This window comes from Perognathus longimembris, chromosome 14 (genome assembly GCF_023159225.1).
Source record: "Perognathus longimembris pacificus isolate PPM17 chromosome 14, ASM2315922v1, whole genome shotgun sequence".
Classification (NCBI taxonomy): domain Eukaryota; kingdom Metazoa; phylum Chordata; class Mammalia; order Rodentia; family Heteromyidae; genus Perognathus; species Perognathus longimembris.
Window position 1 is genome coordinate 7,770,248 of NC_063174.1, and position 25,623 is coordinate 7,795,870.

The window sequence follows — 25,623 nt, forward strand, 5'->3', positions numbered from 1 at the left end:
TGATCTGGGATGTTCACTGGAATGGTAGTAAATGAACAGAAAGATTGGAGAGGGAAAAGGGACAGTGTCCAGAAGGAGAAGCAAGAAGGCAAAATAAGAGGAGTTAACTTGTGGGATACTTCCAGCCCTAAATTTCTAAGGTGTTCCAGGACCCCTATGAATTCCACATACCACTAAATCATGATAACGATAATAATTCCTACTACCAACTAGCAATCTACAATTTGAATTGACAAGAAAAATATCTTCATGGTGAGCCTTTTATTGCTTTCTATGTACTGGACATAAGAGGAGAAAGCGATGAGGTAGTTGACCTGTAGCAGAAGGTAATGAGTGGTAGATAGGAGCACACAGTGATAATCATAGCTGCCCAGGGCTTAGAATCAGTGTTATTTCTGAAGGCAAAGAGTTTTTTAATAATACAATACTCATAGAATGTTGCCCATTCAAATTTCAAGAAACCAATTCAAGTGTGGACCTTGCATAGTAGACTTGATGTCTCTGAGTTGGCAATGACAGTCAGGGACTTGCTGGCAATTGGAAATCATGATTCAGAACCACTACTTGGAGGACATTCCTGGGATTGCTAATTGGAGTCAGAAAGCCTTGATTCTTCTATGGCTTTGGACAAATTAATTTATTTGACCTATGGCTTCTTCTTCTGTTTTGTGGATAATAATAATACTTGATTGGCTGAACTATACCAGAACACAACACGGGGTTGTTATGATTATCAAATGTAATGATATACATAAGATTGTAAGCCTTGAAAGTACATGCAATTAATTATAAAGTGTATCAGTACCTTGTTAGCAAGTGATTTCTGGCCAAGCAAAACATTGCATTCACTGACTGAAGCATTTTTCCAGATACCAGTGAGTATCTTCCTATAGGTGATAATGGGCTCAGGTGTACCACATTCAATTAATCTGTTAATATTCACGCTGTTTCAAACAGGACAAAATCAATACTTGTTTAATAAGATAATAGATTATTTTAGACTGAACAATAAAACATAAATACTTAATTATGCAAAATATAAAATGTTATAGTTTTCCTTAAATGTTCTATGAAATGGCAGAGAGGTTCATTTTGAGTGTTGCATTATTACTAGTAGTAAGATGGCAATTTTTTTTTCTTTTTTGGGAATACAGTTCTCACTTAGGGCTGGTTCTAAGAATATAAATGGGCAGATTGGAGATAGCAGTGTATTTAATGCCAATACAAAAACTTCTTGTTTCTCATGCTGTCCCTTCTCTTCTATCTTAGAATGTCATTCAAACTGAAGTCATAGCAATCATAAAACAACATGAAGAATCTAGATGAAATACTGGAATGCTTCACATTCTAGATTTTTCTATTTCCTCATGGAATCTCATAACTGTTGCCTTTACTCTTCTTATTAACTGGAAAATTTGTGGGAAGGGGAGATGAATATTTATTTTAGTGTGGATTCAGAGGCTGTAGTCTGTCACCTTGATTGTGGTCTTTGATAAAGAAGAACACACACTTTTAGTTACTTTATTTTGATTTTACTTAACTTATCAAGTAGTTGTACAAAGGAACTGCCATTTAACAAAGCACTTTATGAACATAATGCATCTGATCATTGTCACTCTTTTCAACATGCTCACTCATCCCTCTGCTGCTCACCCTTTCCCTCACTCTTCTTAAATTGTTAGGATATACATTGGATCCTTGGTGACATTCTCCCCCTCTTCTGTTCATTTGTCTACTCCTTTCCTCTTGACTCCACCATGGGGTCAACATAAGGCTGGGGACTACTCAAGTGGCAAGCACTTGTCTTTCATCCATTTCTCCCAAGCTTCTCTTTCCCTCACTTTATTAATTTTGTAGGGTATACACTGAATTCTTGGCTGTATTCTCCCCTTCCTTTTTAATTCATTTCTCTACCCATGTATCTACCCTACTCCCTTCAAGTACCCACTTTGACTTTGCCTTTCTAAGGGATCACAATATTTAAATTATCCCTTGAATCTACCACATATTTCTGTTAATGTATTTGTATACACTTTCAGACCACCTATGTACTTACTTATCAGGCTATAAGCTAATTCTAGCTACCACATATGAGGGAAAACATACTATGTTTCTCTCTTTAGACCTGACTTAGTATCAAGAACAATAGGCAAGAGAAAGACATAAAGGGGATCCAAAAATGGATGGAGGAAATAAGGCTATTCCTATTTGCAGGTGACATACATAATCCTATACTTGAAGAACCCTATAGATTCCTTCCCCAGGCTAGAAGTAATTAAAAACTTTCATAAAGTAGCACACTATAAAACCAACCCACAAAAACCAGTTGCTTTTTTGTATGCCAATGACGATACGATCACGACTGAAATATTGAAAGCAACTTCATTTGCAGTAGTCTTAACAAACCAAAACCAAGGAATTGACCAAGGATGTGAAGGATATCTACATGGAAAATGATAAACAAACAAACAAACAAACAAAACTTGAGCTTGGGGCTTGCTTTATGTTTGAGCTGGCTTGGGTTATGATCCCATGATCCTCCTCTCTGGGTTTCTCTGAGCAGCTGGACGTAATGGGTTCTACCCAAATAAGCCTTTGGTTGAGATGGACTATTATAACGTTTTATGCCCAGGCTGGCCTTACATGTCAGTCCCTCTATCCCAAGTAGGTATGGCTGCAGGCTTGAGCTACTATGTCCAGCCTATATGATAAAATTTTAGTTATGTAGGCTATAGTAAAAAGACAACCAATCTGCTGTAATACAAAGCCAGGAGGGTTGTACCAAAAGGAAATTTCTTGTTGTTCTCATTCTGAGGATATTTACTCTCTTTTTGATAAACTTACTACAACTGAGGCTAGCTAGCTCCCAGTTTAATGTAGCAAATTAAGTGTGTTAAGGGAAAGTCAGTGCAGCTAATCACACTTGGTCATTGTGTCTGACAAAGAATTTAAGTTAGACAGGAACATAGTGAAAATAATAGGGAAGTTTATTAGGAAAGAAATGGATGGGAAGACAGTGCTTCAGTTTATCTTCAGCCGTCTTCAGGGTACAGTTGTGAGCATTTGCTTTAAACAGAGGAGGAATCAATGAAAAGGGGCAAAGGTATTCATAGTTTGAGTCCTAAGGAGAAATGTATCCGTAGTAGGTTAAGGTCTAATCTTTTCATATAAATAGATTTTTGAGCATAGTTTATAATGCCTATCATTATGTTGGACTACATAAGGGAAATAATATAATAGAGAAACTTTCATTGAAATTTATCTTTTTGGATAGAACAATAATTAGGAACCTCTTTACAACTACTGTTTGTCTTAAGAGGTACCAGTGGTTTATCTTTTCACTTGAACCCAAAAGTAAGGGATGATTAAAGCTGTCCTTTATTTATATCAGTATGCCTGGTAGAAACAAATGAAGCCATTAAGGAGGAGAAAAAAAAGTGTATGCTTTTTCCTTTTTCTTTTTTTTTAGCCTCATTTGGTTGGGATAGCATAAAAATTTTCAGAAAAATCTAAGCAGTCACATCAATCTTTAGTAGCTTTAAGTAGCAATGACAGTTAAGATGTGGTCATAAAGACAATCCAAATATGTAGGTATCACTGTAGCAAAAGTGTGTGTGTGTGTGTGTGTGTGTGTGTGTGTGTGTGTGTGTTTCTATCAGAAAATAGCTCCAATTGTTCCTTTTAATATTTGGTAAACTTGGATATTTTTTGAGCTATAGTTTAAGTATTGGAGTTATATAATTTTAGGATATTATCACAATGTTAATTTACAAAACAAATTTTTTAATCAAGATTTTTTATAAGAACATTATATTTTGTGTTTGTGGGGGCTGTTATAATACTAATCCTCACACACATTACACTTGCTTGCTTTGTTTTCCAGATCTTCCAGTCTACCTCTATTCTTCTCATTCCTTTTCCATCTTATTTGGGTTCTTCTATCCAACTGACATAGAAGCCAGCTTCTGAGGCTTTGTGAGCTTTCCCATCTGTGGGAAATGGGACCAATGGGAAATCAGAGATTTACATGGTCTCCTCTTGTCTGACTCCCAGATCCGTAGGAGGTGAACCAATATTGGTTATACACATAAATGAAGGTAGTAATCACTCAAGACTTAGGGGTGCTTTTACCACCTCTGTTTACCTCTTCTGTACAAATATATTCCCCCTTAGAGTTTTGCTTAAAATTATTTTGAGTGTTAATGTATTTTAGTTTTTAAGCTAGAAGATTAAATTTTGTGAAATTGGAGACATTCTATGTTAAGATGTTAATGCCTGTGACTGTTAAGTGTGAGTTGGGATATCAGATGTCCTTTCACTTCAGTATCTAACAAGAATTAGGATTGGGAAATGGGCAAGAGTACCAGGGAGTTTTTGGTGAAAGTATTAAATATGGCTTTTGAAAAATAATAGAATATTTTTATCCAACATTTAGGATCTTTAATTTACTCATAGTAAGGGCCTTTTGCTTCCTTTAAAATTGCTCAGTTAAACACCACTATCTGCTTTTGTCTTATTCTTTGCCTTTATTAATTTAAATAATAGTAAATACAGTAGAAAACAACAGATTTTCTCTTGAGAACAAAGAATATTTTTATATTTCCTGTAAATACAAAAATTTAAATCTGTTAAATGTAAAAATTTAAAAATCTATTACAAGTTTTAAAATGGCTTTTCTGATTTTTTCTTTGACTATTTCTCACTTATATCAGCAGGCCATATCTCAAAAAAATATCTAGATAAAATGTATTTTCTCCCTTTTAAATACTTTCGTATTCTCATCTGTTTTTATGGCATGTTACTGCATGTCTCTAGAGGCACACAGCATTTTTATTTTCAAGTAAATTTATATTAGTTACAGTCTCCAGCTGTTTTAGATATAGGATCATTTCCTGTTGGTGTTGTTTCCAGGACAATCCTTTTTTCTCCTCACAAAAATGAAAAAATGTAATTTAACAAAGACATCCTATAATTGCCTTCATATCTAGCAAGGTATCTAGCAATCTAAATACTTTATTTTATTTAAAACATCTGTCTACATAATGCCCAGTGATTGTACAGACCTATATCATCCTTGCGAAGGGCAGCTGGTGCCATTTTTATTTAATTTATAGAGAACCAACAAAAATACCTCCTTAATATAGAGTTTTCTGCCACTCTGTCACAAATGAGATTTGTAAAATGTGAGGATAACTTACATTTTTGATGATGTTTGCAACTAACCTCATTTTTTTTTACATTGGGAAAGACTTATTTTAAGATCATTATATAAATAGTAAGCTTTGTGTTATACTGTATATTATATAGTGTATAATATTATATATATGTATTATAAAAATGGGAGCATGCTGCTCTCTCATGTAACTACCCTTACACTCGAAACCCATTTTAATTGTTAAACTTTCTGAATGTCATTTTGTCTGTAGAGCATTTTCATATATAATAAAAATGGAAAGCCTTTCTTTCTAGTGAAGTCCTTCTGCTGAGTCTAACAGTCACTTGATATTTGTTACTTTTTGGCAAATGCATATAGACTGTGGGCTTCTACAAAAGCTTTATGTCTTGCTGGTGAGGTGATATTGAATTTGGATTATAGAGAAGCCCATTTGTAATCTATTTATTATGACCGTTGTAGCCTACAATGAAATGTCTAACTTTTAATAGATTGTTTCAATTTAGGCTTAGCCAAATGCCAGAAACAACAGACACCAGGCTTATAATAGTATGTCTAAATGAGAAAGTTTACCTTTTCCCTGAAAGTCATCAAAATATTCCTTTTTAGAGCACTAAGAGTATGAAAGGGAAATGATTATGGTTCCCTGGTGACAGACTGTTATGATTGACAGGAAAAACCAACATACATGCCACCTGAGACACTTGTTCAGGAACTTTCTGGAGGGTAGTAAATTGGTGTTGGCACAAACACAAAAAAATAAAATGACTTGATTCAGCAGTTTTCAATTCTAAATCCCCAAACACTAAAGAAAGAAGTAAATATTCATCAAGTGATCAAAATTTATATTGATTTTTATTCTACATTAGCAGCTCAAAGTCAAGATTCTTGACAGGGTGGGTGTCGGTTTGAATGATTCTCTTTGAAATGAGGATATAGGCACTGAGCTGAATGTTAGCATGCATTCTTGAGCCATAGGCCCTGATTATTAGTACCTTAGGAGGCTAAAAATTTTAAACAGCAGTAAAAAGGCATCCTTGTTTGGTTCTGTTTTGATAACTAAATTGTTATTATTAACATGTAAAGCAATTCTTGGTGTTCTTGCATCATTCCTTTTTTTCCCACCTCCATGTAAGAACAAGTATTTTATAGAATATTAAAGGACTGGGTAGTGTTACAGAGTTCACAGTAGCAGTGGCCAGCGTAATTGTACTTAAGAACAGCCATTCCTGTAAGCTAAAAGAACTACAATTGTATCTTCACAATGTCTACTTTTAATTTTTTGTTCCTGCTAGAAAGTAAATAAGAATTTTCTGTAGTGAAATTTAGAAGATAGGAATAAGGCCAGTGCTGTAGAATACAAACACAGTCCTGATGCCTGTGTCACTGGGCACATTTGCCATTGCTGTTTCGGTAATGGAGAAACATCGAAAATTCTAATCATCCCCTCCAGTCTGCACACTGTAATCACACTTCCTCCCCCCCAGATCATGATATAAATGCTGAATTTTTAATGAGCGTAACCACATGCATTACAAAAAGGAGAGAGAGAGAGAGAGTGGTGGATGGTGGATGAAGCTGTCTACAAATGCAACTGTGTGATACATTTGTTCTTTATGTTTTTTAGAAAGAGATATTTTTGTCACATTTTTTAATAAACATCTCATGTCATGATAAGAGAAGAAATTTTTCTTTTCTTTACAGTGAAACAAATGTATAAGAAATAATGAAAATAGTGATAATGTTAATATTTCTACTTTGTTTCAGTGTTTACCATTTAATAATTATCGTAAGGATATTGCTTTAAAATTAAATTTTATAAATACTTAGTGAATATTTTTGATGATTTATAAACAGTAACTCAATGAAAGTAGAAATAATCTTTGAAAGTTATAAATTTAATATTGTTGTTATTTAAATTACCTTTTCCATATAGATATGAGAACTATAAATAAGCCAGAAGAATCTAAAGCTAGGTTTTCTGGAGCTGCCATTAGGATAGTATTTTTGCATGCTAATATTCAAAGATTTGTGTGTGCAATGATCTTTGTTGAGCAATCATACTGAATCTGCTTTGAGAGCTCTTGTCATACTTATGTCAAAATTTTGATGTTAAATTCTTGCTAAAGTTTTTATATTTTTCACTCTTGTTTAATTTTAAATAAAGGGAATGTATTTGGATATTTTAAAATTCAATGAAAGGAACATTCTAACAAAGTTACCAATTGTTTCCCGAGCAACTTTGTTTTTTGTTTTCTTTTTTAATATTATTATTATCTTTAAGTAGTTATACAAAGGCGTTACCATTCACCAAAGTAGTTGATGAATACTTGCCTCTCGATCAATGTCACCCCTTTAAACATTCTCACCTACCCCTCCCAATGGACCCTTTCTCATCATAATTTTAGGTTAGTTATTGAAAGTTTTTTGCCATTTACCAAGGTAGTTATGTGTACAATGAATCTTGATCTCTTTGCAGGGTATTATCGGTTTTATTTTTAAATAAATATTTGAGTTTCTTTATGTACTATAATTTTTCTGTCATCATAGAAGATATGTTTTCTGAAGGCAGATATCATAGTGTGTAGCCCATATTTATATTACATATATAGCATTTATGTATAACCCATATTTTGTATAGTATCTTAACCCGTAAGAGACACGCAAGATATTTGCTGAATGAGTAAGTGAAGGGCCACCATCAATTTACTGCAAATAAATCTCTTGTTCTTGTCTTGGCTCTGTTCCGATTCTGCAGAAGGAAGCTTTGGTACTCTTCACAGTTGTGCATGCAAGGCTGAAAGAATGATTTGAGACTCACTAATTGTAATACCAAATATTATTTGTATTTAGTCAGAATGTCGCTAATCGTATACATTAATTAATGTGTCCCAAAGGTGAGTTATTTTAGGGAATTAGGAACCACCAATGACAAGAAAAGTGAGCAAAAGATAACCACATCTTAGGGGAAATCACCATAAAGGTGAGAATGCTAAATCTTGGAATGATATAGGGGACTCTGCCAAACAACCAAAAGAAAGTGATGGCCAAGCTTAGATCGTCCTCATTCCTGCAAGTTCTCTGGCAGAGCCTTCCTGAGAAATGAAAGTATTTCTAGAAGGAGAGAGTAGTCCTCTACTTGTGTCAGAAGAATACTACCAGAAGGAAAGAAGCAGAGTCATAGTAAACATGTATCTCAGGAAGTAAAGGAAAAGGCGTATGATTACATATATTGTAGGTTAAACATGGCTATAGTAAAAGTAGGAAAATATCCCCAGATGATAAAATTCTTTCCGGAAAAAGTAGAGTTTACCCTCACTATTTTGAAGGATTTCTGTGCACTTACTGAGTTAATATGGAGTCTTTCAAGTACAAACTATTTGATATCTTCTCCAAAAGCCCAATTGATTCTTGAATTAAAGAAGCTTTTCTTTTTTTTCCTAAATATTTCTTTTCTGCCAAGGAAAAAACAGTCCTCTATTTTGTGAAGCTAAGAATTAAAAAAAAAAAAAAAAAAAAAAAACCCCGCTGAGGCTGTTAGAGCTTTGAGCGTTTTTTTTTTTTTTTTTTTGTGAACCATTTCAGATGTTTAACTACAATAAAATTTATTACATCAATCTGTACAGAAAGTTTATCACATACGTGAGCTGTGGAGTATTGGGAATATAGGTGAATGCAAGTCTTTGTTCTGCTAGGTACACATGTAATCCTAGCTACTCAGAAGGATGAGATCGCAGGCTTGTGGTTTGAAGCCAGCCGAGTCAAGAAAGTCCATGAGACTCTTTCTCCAATTAGTCCCTGGAAGGGGATCTGTGGCTCAAGTGTTAGAACCCCAGCCTTGGGAGCAAAAGCTCTGCAGGGACAATGCCCAGACCCTAACTTCAAGCTCCAGTATAGGAACCAAAAATAAATAAATTACTTAATAAAAAAATAAAATTCTATGTGAACAAAGATGGACAACATAAAATAAGTAACGTGTCTTGATACATATAGTGAAAATTTGCTACAGGTAGAAATGAGTCTCCGTTTTTAAGTAGCAGGATCTGCATGACAAGATGACATTTCAGCCAGAATTAAAGGAAGCTGAAGCACTGAGCTGTCAGGCAAATAAGAGCAAGTGTCTTCAGAGGTGGGCATGTGTTAAGTAAGGACTGAGGAAAGGCCATTGCATGGGGGGGATGAAAAAGCCCGACTAGAGAGTATTCCAGAGAAAAGAGGAGCAAACTTGGAAACAGCAAGTGCAGCTAAGGCAACTAAAAGTGATTATGCCATAACAGAGAACAGACAAAAAGGAGCTATACCCGAAGAAAAGGATATTGTTAACTGATATCTAGGGATTCTTCTCTTTACTTCTTCTTTTTAACCATGGAAAAAGCATCAGCATTAACGTGATTAATAGAAAAGAATATTTGATGTAGGGGAAAAAGATGATTTTCATGGGTAGATGAGAGAAGTTTTGATGCACAAATGGAACAATTAGATTTTAGCTCAAAAATCAGGAAACTTCCACAGAAACAGAAGAGAAAATAAAAGATAGAGACTTAGATGCAAATAGAGAGGTGGACTTGGTAGAAACCTATGATGTGCCTTGTTGTGAGTAACAGAGATCTATAGCGATGTGTTAAATTAAAATATTAAAGGAGAAAATTAATGTTAATATTCTGAGAATATTTGATTCAGCAAAGGATCCTGAGATATGAGATGATATGGATGTACATATTTCTTTAAATCAGTGTTTTTTAGGAAAAAGGTAGACATATGTCTATATGTGATTGCAAAAGGGATGTTTCAGATTGTTGGATTAAATGAAATTCACCCACCCCATAATTATTCGTAATCTATTTGGCTTTTAGTTAAACACATAAAATAAGATGGAAGTGTGTATCTGAGTAATTATTTATGGTTCCCAAATCACTGACTTTGGCTCACCATATACCAAGTCAAATGTAAGGAAAATAGAATGCTGTGTCTTTTGTCGTGATTCAATTATTAATTTGTAATCCAAAATTGAAGAGGAGTATCTCTGGTGATTTAGACACTGAGTGCATACAAAATAAAGTGTGCAAGCAGGCTACAAATGATAAATAGCAAAACAACTGTGTTAAATCTCAGGTGAGCTCTGAAGCCTTTCCCATTTTATTGGGATACCATAGTAAAATACAACAGCATTTTATCTCTCACAGATCTGGAGCCTAGAAGTCCAAGATCAAGCAATCTGCAGGTATAGTCTTTGGTAAGGCCTCTCTCCTTGGCTTGTAGATAGCTATCTTCTTCCTGCATCCTCATTGTGGCCTTTCCTCCTCCGTGTGCATACTTCATTTTCTCCTAAGGACATGAGTCTGATTGGAGTTAAGGTCATACCTTGTGTGACCTCAGTACTAATGACCTACTTAAGATCCTATATCTGAATGTAGTTTCATTGGGCTTCAACTTATGCACTTAGCTATGGGGACACTGTTCAGTCTGTAAGGGGTTGAGGTTAATTTTATAGTGATATGTTGACATGGGTTTCAATTTCTCTTCTACCACATTGTACTACATCAGGGACTGTTTTACTCAGAACCTGGTACAGTTCCCAAGACCTGGTCTCAATGAATGTACATGTGATAAATTGAGATAAATGAATGGAAATGTGTACACTTCATTAATTCAGGAAGTATTTATTTAACTCCAGGCATGATCTACAAGCCACCAAAGTTCTGGGAATGCAAAGTGGCTAAGGAAACAGATACATTCCCTTATGTTGTTTGAAATCTGGAGATAGAGATAATTTTAATTGGTTGTGTTATTAAGGAAACTATCCGGGTTCTGAAATAAAGAAAAATGGAATGGATCTATTGTAGTCAAGTCATCAAAGAAGGCCTGTCTAAGAAATAGTAAGTCAGCTGAGAGCTGAAGGATATTATCATGACAATGTTCCAGAGAAGGGTAATAGCATATGTAAAAAGATCCTAAGTCAGAGATGAATTGATTAAAGAATTAGAGATGTTTGAAGAACATAAAGAAGATGAGAACATAGTGGTCAATGAGGGGGACTAATATGAAATGAAGCATGAACAAAATCTCTAGACCATGGGGAGAAGTTCATTTCTTGGGTGGAAAGGTGAAATATTAAACTAGCTCATGTTTATGAAGATCACTTTGGCCAGTGTAAAGGAAGGTGATTAAAAGGATAGGAGTCAGTCAAAGGGATTCATAGCAGATGATAATTGTAGTGTAAGTGACAGGTGATGAGGCTTAGACTGGATGGCAGCAATGCAGATTGGAGACTGGAAGTACATTTGAGAGGAGGAACCAACGATTTAGAGAATACCTTGCTATGGGAAATCAGGAGACTGTTAAGAGTGACTCCAAACCTGGGCACGATTGTAATCCTAGGACTCAGGAGGTTGAGATCAGAGGATCAAAGTTCAGAGCCACCCTATATAGAAAAGTCCTCTGGACTCTTTATCCAACTAACCAGCAAAGTGCTATACTGGAGGCATGGCTCAAGAGATAAAATGCCAGCAGTGAACCCAGTAAGCAAGGTCATGATGCCCCAAGTTCAAGCCCTGGTACCAACAAATAAAAAAGGCATAACTCTTAGGTTTCTGACTAGAGCAACAGACCGTGCCATTTATTTAAATAGAAAGCCTAAGAATGAAGAGTTTACGTTTTTTAATTTAGAATAATCCAAGCAGTGGTTTCAGGTGATTAGGTGTGTGTGTGTGTGTGTGTGTGTGTGTGTGTGTGTGTGTGTGTGCTGAAAGGAGAGGATAAGATGGCATTTAAAACAATGGAAGAAACGAATATAAAGAGGTCCAGAGTCAAACTCTAACACACCAACGATCTCACTCGTCTCTGCTGTTATTCAGAAGGATCAGCGAGTGAACAGACATAAAATGGGTTTTGGCATGGTGAGAAGGGAAGTAGGCAGAGCCATGGCGGACCCATCGCATCCGGTCAGCCAGTGATGCAGTGGCGCAGGCCGAGCCTAGAGCGAAGGCTGATCCTTTGCCTCACACATCCTCTCTGGTGGCATTCTCATGTGACCTAAATTCAGCCACCGCCTGTCCATCTGCATGTTAGTCCTAACCTTTCTATAGGCTTGATGAAAGTTTTGTTCTGATTGCCCCACTAGATCCTCAAGCCAAAGGCTTCCCATCTAATTCATTTCTTCCAGCCGCTTGCTTAGTTTTCCTTCTTTTCTTAGCCCAGTTGATGCCACCACGGGCTTCTCCGCAACCTTAAAGTGAAGAGATTGATCAGTCCCTGAGTCTTGTTTTCTTTTTCTTTCTTTAATGAATAAACTGTAAAGGTATACCAATTATACATCTTAAATATTATTAATCACGCTAAGTTTTTCCATAGTTGAATCTATAAAATGAGAGAGCAGAAAAGAGTTCTTAGTTGGCTCTGGGTATGAAGAATAAGCCAGCCAGGTGCTGGGGGCTGTAATTCTATTTCAGCAGGGTGGGCCAGAAGATAAGCAGTTCACTGAGTCAGTCTAGACAGTAAATTCTGCGAGACCCCATATCCAAAGTAACCAGCAAAAAGCTGGGCTAGAAGCATAGCTCAAGTAGTAGAGCACCAGTAGTGAGCAAGCAATTTGAGTGCAAGTTTGAGGTCTTTAGTGTAAGCCTCAATAGAATAGAAGGTCACATCTAACTTGATTTTTGTTATGTGTTATAGAATTCTGATGATTACTCAAAAGCTGGCTCACAACTCCTTTTCTTGGGAAAATATGTAATGTAATTGTCAGTAGCACTTTTCATGTTTATCAGAAAATGGTCGTGGTTATGCTTGGATTTAGCGAAGTCCAGGAGAGAAAGGAAGAGTCCTCTGGCTCACGGTGTAGAAGAAGTCAGTATTGTTCATCCCACTGACCGTGGGCAAGCCTACCCCAAGGAGATTTCATTCCCAAGCTCATCTGGTCTTCTAGGGAACCCTAAAGCCACAGGGATTATAACAGCTGCAATAAATAAAGCATCTGTTCAATGTACTTCCATGCCAGATATTATTCAGCATTCTTTTGGCCTTGGTTTGATAAAAAACAGCATGATGAACTTACTGCCTTTCCTTTATAGTGAGCCCAGGAACTATGAAAATTTAACAAGTTCATGCCTGTGTATAAGTAAAGTCACACTGCTTTGACTTAAAATTATGAGTACAATAGTACAGACAACCTAAAATATATAAAAGCAGTCTATCTTCACTGACTATTGAAAATTGACTAGAATTAACCTAGGCTTCCATTTTTTTTCTCTCAAAGAAAATAAGGAATATTCAGAATACATGCACAGTACGTATGCCAATGTGTAGGTTTGAGGAGACATTTAAAAAATAAATATTACATATGTGACAATGGAAGGAAAAATTTATTATGAAACCTCAACAGAATTTTTTATGTAAATCTTATCATACAGTGTTATGATCTCAGGGAAATTTTGTGATGTTTACTGAGTCTTCTGAGAGTTCATTTATTCAAGTCATATTTTAAGGAGGAACTTATAAGATTCACATCTAAAATATAATTCTGTAATATGCCCAGCTGATCCCATTAAATCCACCCCAAGAAGGAAAGGTATAATGATGTGAACAATTCCCATTCTTTGAGTTGTTACACCTCACTTGAAATGCATTCCTTCTGGATTCAAACAGCAGCTTTTCTTTGTTTCTCTCTCCAGGCTGAGGTTCAACTATGCTACCTGGAAGCACAAAGAGACGCTGTTGAGCAGATGTCCCTCAAGCTGTACAGCGAGCAGTATACCAGTAGCAGCAAGAGAAAAGAGGAGTTTGCTGATATGTCAAAAGTTCATTCAGTAGGAAGCAATGGGTAGGAGACTATTCTTTTTGTTGTTTTATTCTCACTAATCTACTTTTCAATGACTTTCCACTGGTAGGTGTCAGGCAGTTGTTTCTTTCCTAGGTAAGAGACAAGAAAAGCCTTGGTAGACCAGGCATTTATTTTATCCATTTGTGCCAGACTTGAAGACTATAGATTTTATCAGCCTCTGTCATCTAACTCAGAACTTCCCAAGGCTAACATTATTCTACTTTTTCAAAAAGAGCCTTGTGATTTTACAAGTGTATTTGTGATTATATGCTATCTATAGTATTCATCTATTTTTTTCATACATCAAGAATTGCATTCAATCTGAGACATATGGATGGATGTATATAATAATAACCAACTGATTGTTCAGCAATTAAGTCCTGAATTCACATATTTCTGAATGTCTTTAAAGTTATGCAAAGATAACTTTATAGTTATAGCATTTTCTGGGTCAACTTTACTAGCTAGTAGATGATTCTTAAAAAAGTGAAAGAGTATTGATTGAATTTAACTATTTAGTTTTAATAAATTGATAATAGTCATATTTATAAACATGGAAACAGGAATCTGTTTCACTTTATACTTAAGCCAGCAAGAAGTACAAACTTCTCCAAAGTTATGTTCCATGTTTATGAAATAATATGAGGCTGTAAGATGTAACTGTAGACAGAATATTCTCTGAAAATGCCATGAGGAAATAAGACCTTTCAAGCACTTGTGTGCATTTCCCTTCTTGAGTCCTTATAGTTCTGACTGCACCTACAATTCCTATAAAAACTTAGGGTTTAGGAATAATTGATTCATCTTACTTGACTCAGGAAACTTTTCTTTATATTCACCAGAGAAAGGCATAGCTATAAAAGAGAAAGGGTTAAATCTCAGAGCACAAACAATAAGCTGTTTGGAGACCTTCATGTGCTTTAATTTTTCCAAGTGTCTAAATAGTCTCTGGTGTACATTCAAGAATGAGCAAGCACATTTTCATGTTTTTCTTTAAGCCCTGGGGATTGAGCAGCACCAAGTGCCTCTGACCCCAGATTCCAAGGACCCAACCTGAGTTCTTGCTCTGGCCTCCACAATCATAAATCTACCCTGGGAATTGCTTAGTTAACAGCAAGCATTGTTTGGTGAAGTGGGAGTAGGTGAACTTGCCTGATGCCCTTTGTTTATATTCCTTGGGGGTGCTGAAGGCTTTGCATTGTGCAGAAATTTAAGAGTACACTGAAGAAAAGCCAGCCATTTACTACTAAGGACACAAAAACATATACTCCTTTCTATTTTCTGTTTACATGCAGAAAAGCCTTGTTTGAGAAATGCATGTGGGAGAGGTTATCTGGGATATCTTGCCCTGAAGGTTTTGCTCTCACAGCCAATTCCTTAATTCTGGAACCTTAAGGCCATTGCTGTGTGAAACTATCTGTTCCAATGGTACATAAACTTGACTAACTGCTCCTTTTGTTAGACTGCCTATTGTTTTCAATAAATAAATGTGGGAATAGTGTGGGCTTTCTAGGGTCTGGGTTCCTTATACACATAAACAATATTCTAAAAAGAAAATTAATTTTGTAGTAAAGTCCCTCTATTTTACTTATTCCCAATGTCTATGTACATGCTAAGATTATATATACTAATGTAGTTGAAAGGTAAGTAAGATTCTTCAGGGAAGGCTTGGCTCCTACCTAGAATGTTGATTTTAAATTTCTACAAATTTTATGTAATAAAATATTTTCTTTAGAAATGAATTTATGACCCCTCTAGCTTGATAATATGTCTACATTAAGGATTATATCCAACTGTGAATTGCATGGTTAACAGTTCTATGTAAGTATGGTGGGGAGATGTCCCTGAATGCACACGAGGCTGTCTGAGCTCTAGCAACACAATGCATGAACCCTGGGCATGGGCTCCACAATCGCAAGATGAATCGGGGCTCCTTGAGGGACCTGTGGTATGTGAGCCACTGGAAGGGAGCTCAGTGCTTTTTAATTAAGAGAAAATACATATCAGTTGTTTTTTTTCTTATATCCAATAAATACTCATTGAGGGCTATACTATGTGTATAGCATGAAACTCTGATCCTCATTTGTCAACATTTTATAAACTGCAACTATGTCTTTTCCAGACACTTCTTTCTTTTCAAGAGGTTGTCTGAATTTAGTTTTCAAATGCATTTCAAAAACGTTGAAATTATTTGGTAGCACTCTACTTGTTGATAAACTTAATGTAGGTAAACAGCTTTGTCTTTAGTTCAGTAGATAAATTAGGAAATTGAGAGGCAAAAGGCTGAAAGACTCACTTATCTGAAGAAGGTTTTAGATAGAGTTAAGTCCAACTCAGAATTCTGGGTGAAGAGTACAGGACTTCGGGGCTGGGAATGTGGCTTAGTGGTAGAGTGTTTGCCTAGCATGCAGGAAGCCCTGGGTTTGATTCCTCAGTACCACATACACAGAAAAAGCTGGAACTGGCACTGTGGCTCAAGTGGTAGAGTGCTAGCCTTGAGCAAAAAGAAGCCAGGGACAGTGCTCAGGCCCTGAGTTCAAGCCCCAGGACTGGCAAAAAAAAAAAAAGAATACAGGACTTCTGGTATGATAGTGTATATTTGTAATCTCAGCACATAAAAGGTTGGAATAAGAGTATCACGAGTTCCAAGCCTTCTGGGATAGATAGAGAGATCTTGGCTAAGCAAAAAACAAACCCTGAAAAATATAATACTGAATCTAAAAAGCCAGATTGCCCTCTCTCTGAGGAGTCCAATGTACCCTTGTTAAAGTTTACCCTAAACCCTATGTTTTGCATATTCTGCAGTATATTGAACTTAAAGTAGTGCATAAATGTTAGTCTTAAGGAGATTTCATAAAGACCTCCAAGAAAGCAAGGCACTAATGGCTTACACCTATACATCTAGTTACACAGGAGGCTGATATCTGAGGATCAGAGTTTGAAGGCCTGCCTGGGCAGCCAAATTCATGAGACTGTTATCTCCAATTAGCTGGAGAAATTGTGAAAGTGGAGCTGTGTCTCAAATGGTAGAGTCAGCCCTGAGTGAAAAGGCCAAGCAAGAACTCAAGGCCTTGAGTTCAAGTCTCAGTTCTGGCATGAAAAGAGAGAAAGCCATCAGGAAGTTTGGGCAAAACACTGTAAAGCAAGTTTTAGTTAAAACAAAGCCAATCTGGGCTCAGTGGTGCACGCTGGAATTCAGACATTCAGAAGGCTGAGATGGGAGAATCATTTGAGCCCAGACATAGACTGGGCAGCACAATGCCTTCTATTCAAAAAAACAGAACAACAGCAACAAACCTAAAACAAACATGAACTCATTAATCAATTTAAGAAACATTTTAAAGTACCCTTTATGTGTCAATAAGGTATGAATAAGGTACAAAAAAAAATGATCTCTATCCTTGAGAAGTTCTCAGTTTGATAAGAGAAGCTAGATCTGCAAACAAAACAGGAAAAAAAAAGATTTGAAGTGTTAAATTAGAAATCTCTGTGGGTTAGGGACAGGCTCACTGAAGGCAGAGCTCAATTCTGACTGTCCAACATAATTGGAACAAGTCAGGAAAACAATAGAGAGCTCTGGAGATTTTTTATTGGTAATGGTAATGATCGTGGGGCTTGAACTCAGCATCTGGGTGCTGTACCTGAACTTTTTCATTTAAGACTAGTGTTCTACCACTTTGAGCCACAGCTCCACATCTAATTTTGTGGTGACTAATTGGAGACAAGAGTCTCATGCACTTTCCTGCCCAGGCTGGCTTTGAATCTTGATCTTCAGATCCCAGCCACCTGAGTAGCTAGGATTTACATGCATAAGCCACCGGTACCAGACTTTGGAGATGATTTTTGAAAGGGGGTTACATCATGGGAAGAACTTTCCAATTTCTTTGAAAAATGCTTATTACTGTTTAGGGGATTTTTGTAAATGGTTATCTTTAAATAGTTGTACAAAGGAGTTGCCATTTAACAAAGCAGTGCAATATATCTTGATCAATTTTACTCCTTTCAATATTCTCACCCATTTTTCCCCTACCCATTCTTTCCTCACTCTTGTTAATTTTGTAAGATATACATTGCGTTCTTTCTAGAATTTTTTATTGTTATTCTAAAGGTGACATATAGGGAGGTTAAAGTTACATAAGTCAGGTATTGAATACATATCTTTTTGGAAAATGTCACCCCTTCCCTTGCTCTCTCCCAGTTTTTCCCTCCCATTCCACCCACAAGTTGTACAGTTCATTTACAACATAGTGTCCAATGAGTACCATTGCTGCATTTGTTTACCCTCTGTCCCTCTATTTTCGTGCCTCCCCTTATATTCTCAAATATATATAAACAAACAAACAGAACAAAAGATAAAAACAGCAAAAAAGAGGAAAAAAAAACCTCTTGTTTCCATTTCCTGGAATACATTTCAATACGTATTATTTTGTATGCTGAGATGCACATAGTCATTGTGTCTTTCTGTTCCTCTCCTAAGAGTATCCTCCTTTGTTCTCACTGTGTGTAAATACATAGAGACCTGTATAATTTGTTATTGCCAATTGTATTTTAGATCTAGCTTCTGCATATGAGAGAAAACGTGCCATTTATCTCTCTGAGCTTGACTTGCCTCACTTAACATGATTTGTTGTAGGTCCGTTTATTTCCCTTCAAATGACATAATATTATTCTTTTTAATGGCTGTGTGAAATACCATTGCATATAGATACCACATTTTTGGATCTACTCACCTATGGCAGGACATCTGAACTGTTTCTACAGCTTGGCTATTGTGAATAGTTCAGCAGTTAACATGGACATGCAAGTGTCTTTATGGTATCCCGGCTTGTGGTGGTCTGACTAGATGCCTGGGAATGATATGGCTGTGGTATAGGGAAGGTCTAAGTTTAGTTTGTTGAGGAACCTTCAGACTGTTGTCAGAGTGGTTGTACTAATACACATGCCCACCAACAGTTCAGTAGGGTTCCTTTTCCCCAAATCCCTGCCAAAATTTGTTGTTCAGATTCACAATGTTGGCCAATCTAAAGGTGAGATGGAATCTTAGAGTTGGTTTGATTTGTATCTCCTTTATGGCCAGGGATGATGAGCATTTCCTCATGTGTTTCTTTGCTATATTCTTGCCTCTTCTTCTGAGATACATCAAATTCTTGACTGCATCCTCCCCTTCTTCTCTTCATTTTTACCCCTTTCCTCTTGTCTCCAAACTACCCCTTTGGAGTACCTTCTTTCTCTTGTTTAACTTTGGTTTTGTCTTTCTGAGGAATTATACTACTTGAGTTCTTCCTTGAATATACCCTATTTCAGTTCATACATTTGTATATACTTGCATACCACCCAACATATTTATTTATAAGTTCATAAGCTAAATCTAGCTTCCACACATAAGGGAAAATATGTATCCTTTGTCTCTCTAGACCTGACATACTTCACTTAACTTCTGGACTTTCCATTTCTTTACAAATGATACAATATCACTCTTTCTTTTTTTCTTTTTTTTTTGCCAGTCCTAGGCTTTGGACTCAGGGCCTGAGCACTGTCCCTGGCTTCTTTTTGCTCAAGGCTAGCACTCTGCCACTTGAGCCACAGCGCCATCTGGCCATTTTCTATATATGTGGTACTGGGGAATTGAACCCAGGGCTTCATGTATACAAGGCAAGCACTCTTGCCACTAGGCCATATTCCCAGCCCACCAATATCACTCTTTCTAATGGATGAGTAAAATTCCATTATGTATATTTACCTCCACTGAGGGGCATCTGGGCTAATTTCATACCAAGTCTCTGGTAACTCGTGCTGCAATAAACATGGTTGTGCTGGTGGCTTCACTGTATCCTGGCTTGTAATCTTTGCAGTAAATGTCCAGGAGTGGAATTGCTGGGTTGTAAGTTAGTTGATGGGACACTTTGAAGAGGGAGAGAAGTAGTAACTCATGATGAAATCTGCTTAGGAAAAACCTAATCTACCACATTTTACTGTACAGATCTTAACTTTTTAATATTTCCTCATTGTTTTCCCATATACTTTTGCAAATGATTTGAATCAGTTTACAATTTTTTTTTTTGCCAGTCCTGGGCCTTGGACTCAGGGCCTGAGCACTGTCCCTGGCTTCTTTTTGCTCAAGGCTAGCACTCTGCCACTTGAGCTGCAGCACCACTTCTGGCCATTTTCTGTATATGTGGTTCTGGGGAATTGAACCGAGGGCTTCATGTATACGAGGCAAGTGCTCTTGCCACTAGGCCATATCTCCAGCCCCAGTTTACAAAAATATTAACAATAAAAAAGAATGGATATTTGACTGAAGTGATTTAGGCAAAAATAGTTGTAAGAAAGCTTTAAAGTTCTTACTGCATGCATGCTTTCAAGAAGGCATCATCAGGGCTGGGAATATGGCCTAGTGGCAAGAGTGCTCGCCTCGTACACATGAAGCCCAGGGTTCGATTCCCCAGCACCACATATATAGAAAACAGCCAGAAGTGGCACTGTGGCTCAAGTGGCAGAGTGCTAGCTTTGAGCAAAAAGAAGCCAGGGACAGTGCTCAGACCCTGAGTCTAAGGCCCAGGACTGGCAAAAAAAAAAAAAAAAAGGTGTCATATGGACCTAAAATTAAAATATAGTATATATCATGTGGAGCAAATTTTTAGCCATTGAGACCCAAGAGGTATTTCTTTTAAAGTCTTTTTTCTTATATGTGTATTGCTTGTGTTTTATGTGGTGTTGGGGATTAAATTTAAGCTCTTGCACATGCTAGGCAAATAATTTGCCACTGAACAACACCCCACCTCTCTCTTGTAGTTCTTTAAGGGAAAGTGAGATATCTGGGATGTTGCATCTCTAGGAGAGAAATCAAATTCCCATGACAGATATTTTTTAATGTAGGCTGCAGAAGTGATAGCTAAGCAAAATTTAGCAAAAGCAGTTCTTTAAGTAACAAAAACTTTCTAGAATGAATGTAGTACTTTTGGTGCAGGGTCAGCTTCAGTAGAAGAAATAAAGTCCTAGTGAAAGAACTCTGCACATTACTTCACTTCCATGCTTTTGTTAGAGATTGGACAACAAAGACTTCATTTTTTTTCTTGCCAGAACTCAAAGGTAGATATTCTCTATTGCCTATGACATCTTGGAAAAGTAGTACAACCTAGAGTAAGACAGTTATTTTGCCAAAGGGTGAGCTGCTCATCCCAAACCTGCAGCAGCAGGTCTGGATCCTGGACTTCCACATACACGTGTGTGTGTGTGTGTGTGTGTGTGTGTGTGTGTGTGTGTGTGTGTGTGTGTGTATTGATCCTGGGGCCTGAACTCAGAGCCTGGGCATTGTTCCTCAGATTTTCTTTACCAAGGCTCATGCTCTATCACTTGAGCCACAGCTCCACTTCTGAATTTTTAGCTGTTAATTTGAGATAAGAGTCTCAAGGACTTTCCTGCCTGGGCTGGCTTCAAACTGTGGTCCTCAGATCTCATACTTCCAAGTAGCTTTGATTACAGGCATGAGCCAGGAACACCTAGCCTGAGGACCTTCTTAACACAAGTGATAATGTAAGAAAGGGTTTTTTTTTCCTCTCTAATTACAAAAAACCCTCTTACTTTGTCTTTGGAAAGACAGTCTCCTCATTGCCTTTTCCAACTATTCACAAAAAATCATTCTGAATCCTTGAATTAGAAATTATTCCTGAATTTAATCTAAAAACATTTGGTAAAAATGTGACTTCGTGACAGCCTAACAGAATCACCTAAAGAGACCCAGTAATTCAGATTGATGCTTCTAATTTTATGGGTAAAACTGATGTGTTACAATGTATGGATTTTCTAAGTGCTTTATATCTTTTATTTCACAGTTAGATGTTTGTCTATGAGAAAGTAGGACCAGTTATTACCACATTTGTAGGTTTGATTCTTTTTAATTTGCATTTTATATGTATATGGATGGGTGTATATGTATATATTTATGTATATTTTTATACATATATAATTGAAAAAATTACTGCTGGAAAGGACTCCATATTCCCTTTATTTATTAATGGCAAAATCAGCCTTCTTTTTCTCATGAGGAACTTGCTCATGCATTTTCATTCAAAATACTAAATTAGTGTCCACACTTTAATGTGTTTAGAGTGGAGAGGGATTCTGCATGCAACTGTGCACATCAGATGCCGTGTCTGGAAGGCTAAATTTTATTCTTTAATGATATTATGATTGGACTAGGTGCCACTTCTGAGTCTCCCTTTTGTGCTTACATGCCACATGTTGTAGAGGATGATGGGAAATTCAGAAATATTATGTCTTTTTTTTCAAGAAAACTTAAAACTATATTTTTGAAAGATTTTGTTACCACTTCCTTTAGTGCCTTTTTGTGAAAATCAGAGGCAAACTTCAATGCTCAAATAATGTGAACAGTGAATACTTAGTGAATATTTGGGGAAGGAATCAATATGCTAAAGAAGCTAGGAAAATTGGATCATTTAATAGAAATCCCAGTATAGGCAAGGTGGTATTTCAGGAGCCAGTCTGATGACTTTAGATGTGTTAGTACAAAATGAACCATTAAGTATACAAAAGACATCTATGTATATTATATACAGGTATATGCCTATGGTAGAAAAGCCAGGACAGCTTTTTAGTGTTATTTATTTTTAATGAAAATTTCCTCTATTTTGATGATTTCTTAATTTGGTTGTGTGTTTTAATTGAAATTCCTTTGTGGGTCAAGCTGAAACCTCATATATTCACACACACCTGCTATTGATTTCACTTGGGTAAAACTTTATCGTTTAAGCAAAGTTTAAGTTGAAATGTTGAGTTAATGATGCTCACTTTAAATACCAAAGGCTGAATGCATTTATGCATTAAACACTTAGTGAAATATAATACCCACCAGGAAATGGAGGAAGAGTTACTTCTTTAACTATTCTGACTTCACAAATAATATATTGTCATCCAGTCTGCAGAAAAATGATGCTAAATAAGCTTAATAGGATTTTTTTTTTTAATGAACTGAGTAGAATGGGGGACAAGATGCTAGAAAGTGCTTTTGACAGTCAGCCACAATAGTTTTAACCCAAACTTCAAATTGACACACACACACACACACACACACACACACACACACACACACACACACACAGAGCCAGGCGCTGGTGGCTCAATGACTGAAATCCTAGCTACTCAGGAGCCTGACTGAGATCTGAGGATCGCAGTTTGAAGCCAGCCCAGGCAGGTAAATCCGTGAGACTCTTATCTCCTATAAACCACTCAGCAAAACCTGAAAGTAGCTCTGTGGCTCAAGTGCTAGAGCACCAGTCTTGCACAAAATGAAACTCAGGCACAATGGCCAGGTCCTCAGTTCTAGCCCCAGGACTAGCAAAAATAAGATAAAAATTTTTTAATAAAATATTACAGTCTATGGCTTTGTCTCTTTCTCTATTACTTACTTAGATTATAAAATACTCTTATAGTTCTACATTTATCTAACAAAAGTGACTTTGAATTAGAAGACTTCTGCATTTTATGATTAAGCTTTCTAAAGTGGGAATATTATACCTACAACAATACGTCTAATTCTTGGATCTGGGGATACAGCTCAGTGGTGGATCACTTGCCTAAAAAGCGCAAGCGTTCCCTTATCTAGATAGCTAGCACTGAGAAACAAACAGAAAACACACCTTTCCCCCCCCTTCTATTGTGAGCCTATGACAATTTAATGGAAAAATATGAAAAGTTAAGTGACATAATGCTTACTTAGACTTTCATAAAGAATGTAAATATTCATAGAGTAATATAAAGGTATATTTTCAAACCTGTTTACAATCAAGAAGATTACACAGAGAAAGTAAATGGGTTGCTATAATAAACCCAAGCATAATTACAAAGAAAAATTTTATAGGGACAACACCTTCAAAAGAGTACTTCATATGCCCATAAGAATGTAATCCCTGAAGAGCCTGAGGTATTTCCCACAATTTCTACCAACTTTCTCCCTTCTAAAAACAGACTAGAAATCTGAGAAATGAATCTGGTTCTGAATTCAGCTGATAGACTTAGCATATTATTTAAGGGTATAGAGCTGTTAACTAATTGTATGGTACCTTTCACAGACTCACTACTATATGGCTTACCTACATAGCTTTCCTGGCTCTTTGCCTACAGGATATTGTCTTATATAAAATAACTTGAAACTAATTACCTTTGCAGACGATATGAACATAAAAAGTGAACAGCTTCTTTATCTAAGAAACAGTGTAAAATAATGTATACATAAAGTTGTGCTATTTCAAATGCTTTTATAAAATCAACACAGAAATCAATGATGTATTTCTGATTTTCTCCAAAACTGTATATTTGGTTTTACTACATTTGGAAATATCTCAGGCCATTTCCAAGTTTGTTAATAATACCATATGGGCAGTGTTAAAATTGGTATGGCATGGTAGCTCCTGTTTATAATCCTCGCCACTTTGGAGGCTGAAATTGGGAGGATTGCTCATTGAGGTAAAGTGGAGACTCCATCTCACCAGAAAGAACGGGTGCAGTGGCATGAACCTGTCATGACTTGAATAGGAATATCATGTAAGTAAGACCTTAGCAAGGAACCCTTTTTTTTTTTTTTTTGGCCAGTCGTGGGGCTTGAACACAGGGCCTGAGCACTGTTCCTGGCTTCTTTTTGCTCAAGGCTAGCACTCTACCTCTTGAGCCACAGCACCACTTCTGGCTTTTTCTGTTTATGTGGTGCTGAGGAATGGAACCCAGAGCTTCATGCATGAAAGGCAAGTTCTGGACTGCTAAGCCACGTTCCGAGCCCCTAAGACTCTATCTAAATAATCAAAACAAAAAAGGCTGATGAGAATGGCTCAAGAAATGAATCCTAAGTTCAAACCCCACCACCTCAAATAACAATAAAGTTTCTTTCTGTTTTCCATATCAGTATTTTGTGCTAATTTGTTTTTGGAACACTGATTCTACACCAATGAAACAGAATATATTGCCAATGAATTTACTAACAAAGCCTTGTATCTTTCAAAGTGTTGTATCTAATAAAGCCAGTGCCAAACACAAATATGTTAATAATGAAAAGAGCATAGCCTAGAGAAATGGTGAATGTCTATGTCAGGCTTATTTACCTCTTACAGGTCTCCAGTGTGGACTGGGTTCTCATTGTGTTCTTACTAGAATACAATGTATGGGTCTACGTGGCATATAATAGATATAGAAAGTATGGCAAAGAACCAGGGAAGATGTTTCCTTGGTTTAAATCATTTTATTATCTCGCATACATTTTTATTTATTTGTAATCTAGCCATTAGCAATTCTTTTGCCTATAAATTTTCTTAAACTTTCACTGCAGAGAAGAGAAGAATGTAAGGACAAGGAAGGCAACTGATTAGTTGTGCATGGACAATATATAATTTTCTCTTTTCTCTCTCTCTCTTTTTTTTTTTGCCAGTCCTGGGGGCTTGAACTCAGGGCCTACATGCTGTCCCTGAGCTTCTTTTGCTCAAGGCCAGCACTCTACCACTTAAGCCACAGCTCCACTTCTGGCTTTTTCTGTGTATGTGGTACAGAGGAATCAAACCCAGGGCTTCATGCATGGTAGGCAAGCGCTCTGCTGCTAAGCCACATCCCCAGCTCTATAATTCTCTTAAGC

The 25,623-nt window shown here is 36.6% G+C and overlaps 1 protein-coding gene across 1 annotated transcript in view; it reads left to right on the top strand.

Annotated features, from left to right (window-relative positions):
- Akap6 (A-kinase anchoring protein 6) overlaps positions 1–25,623 on the top strand; it is a 334,863-nt gene that overhangs the window by 192,336 nt on the left and 116,904 nt on the right. Inside the window, exon 8 of the mRNA XM_048362246.1 lies at positions 13,840–13,988. Coding sequence (XP_048218203.1) covers positions 13,840–13,988 — 149 coding nt within the window. The remainder of the gene's footprint in view (positions 1–13,839; positions 13,989–25,623) is intronic.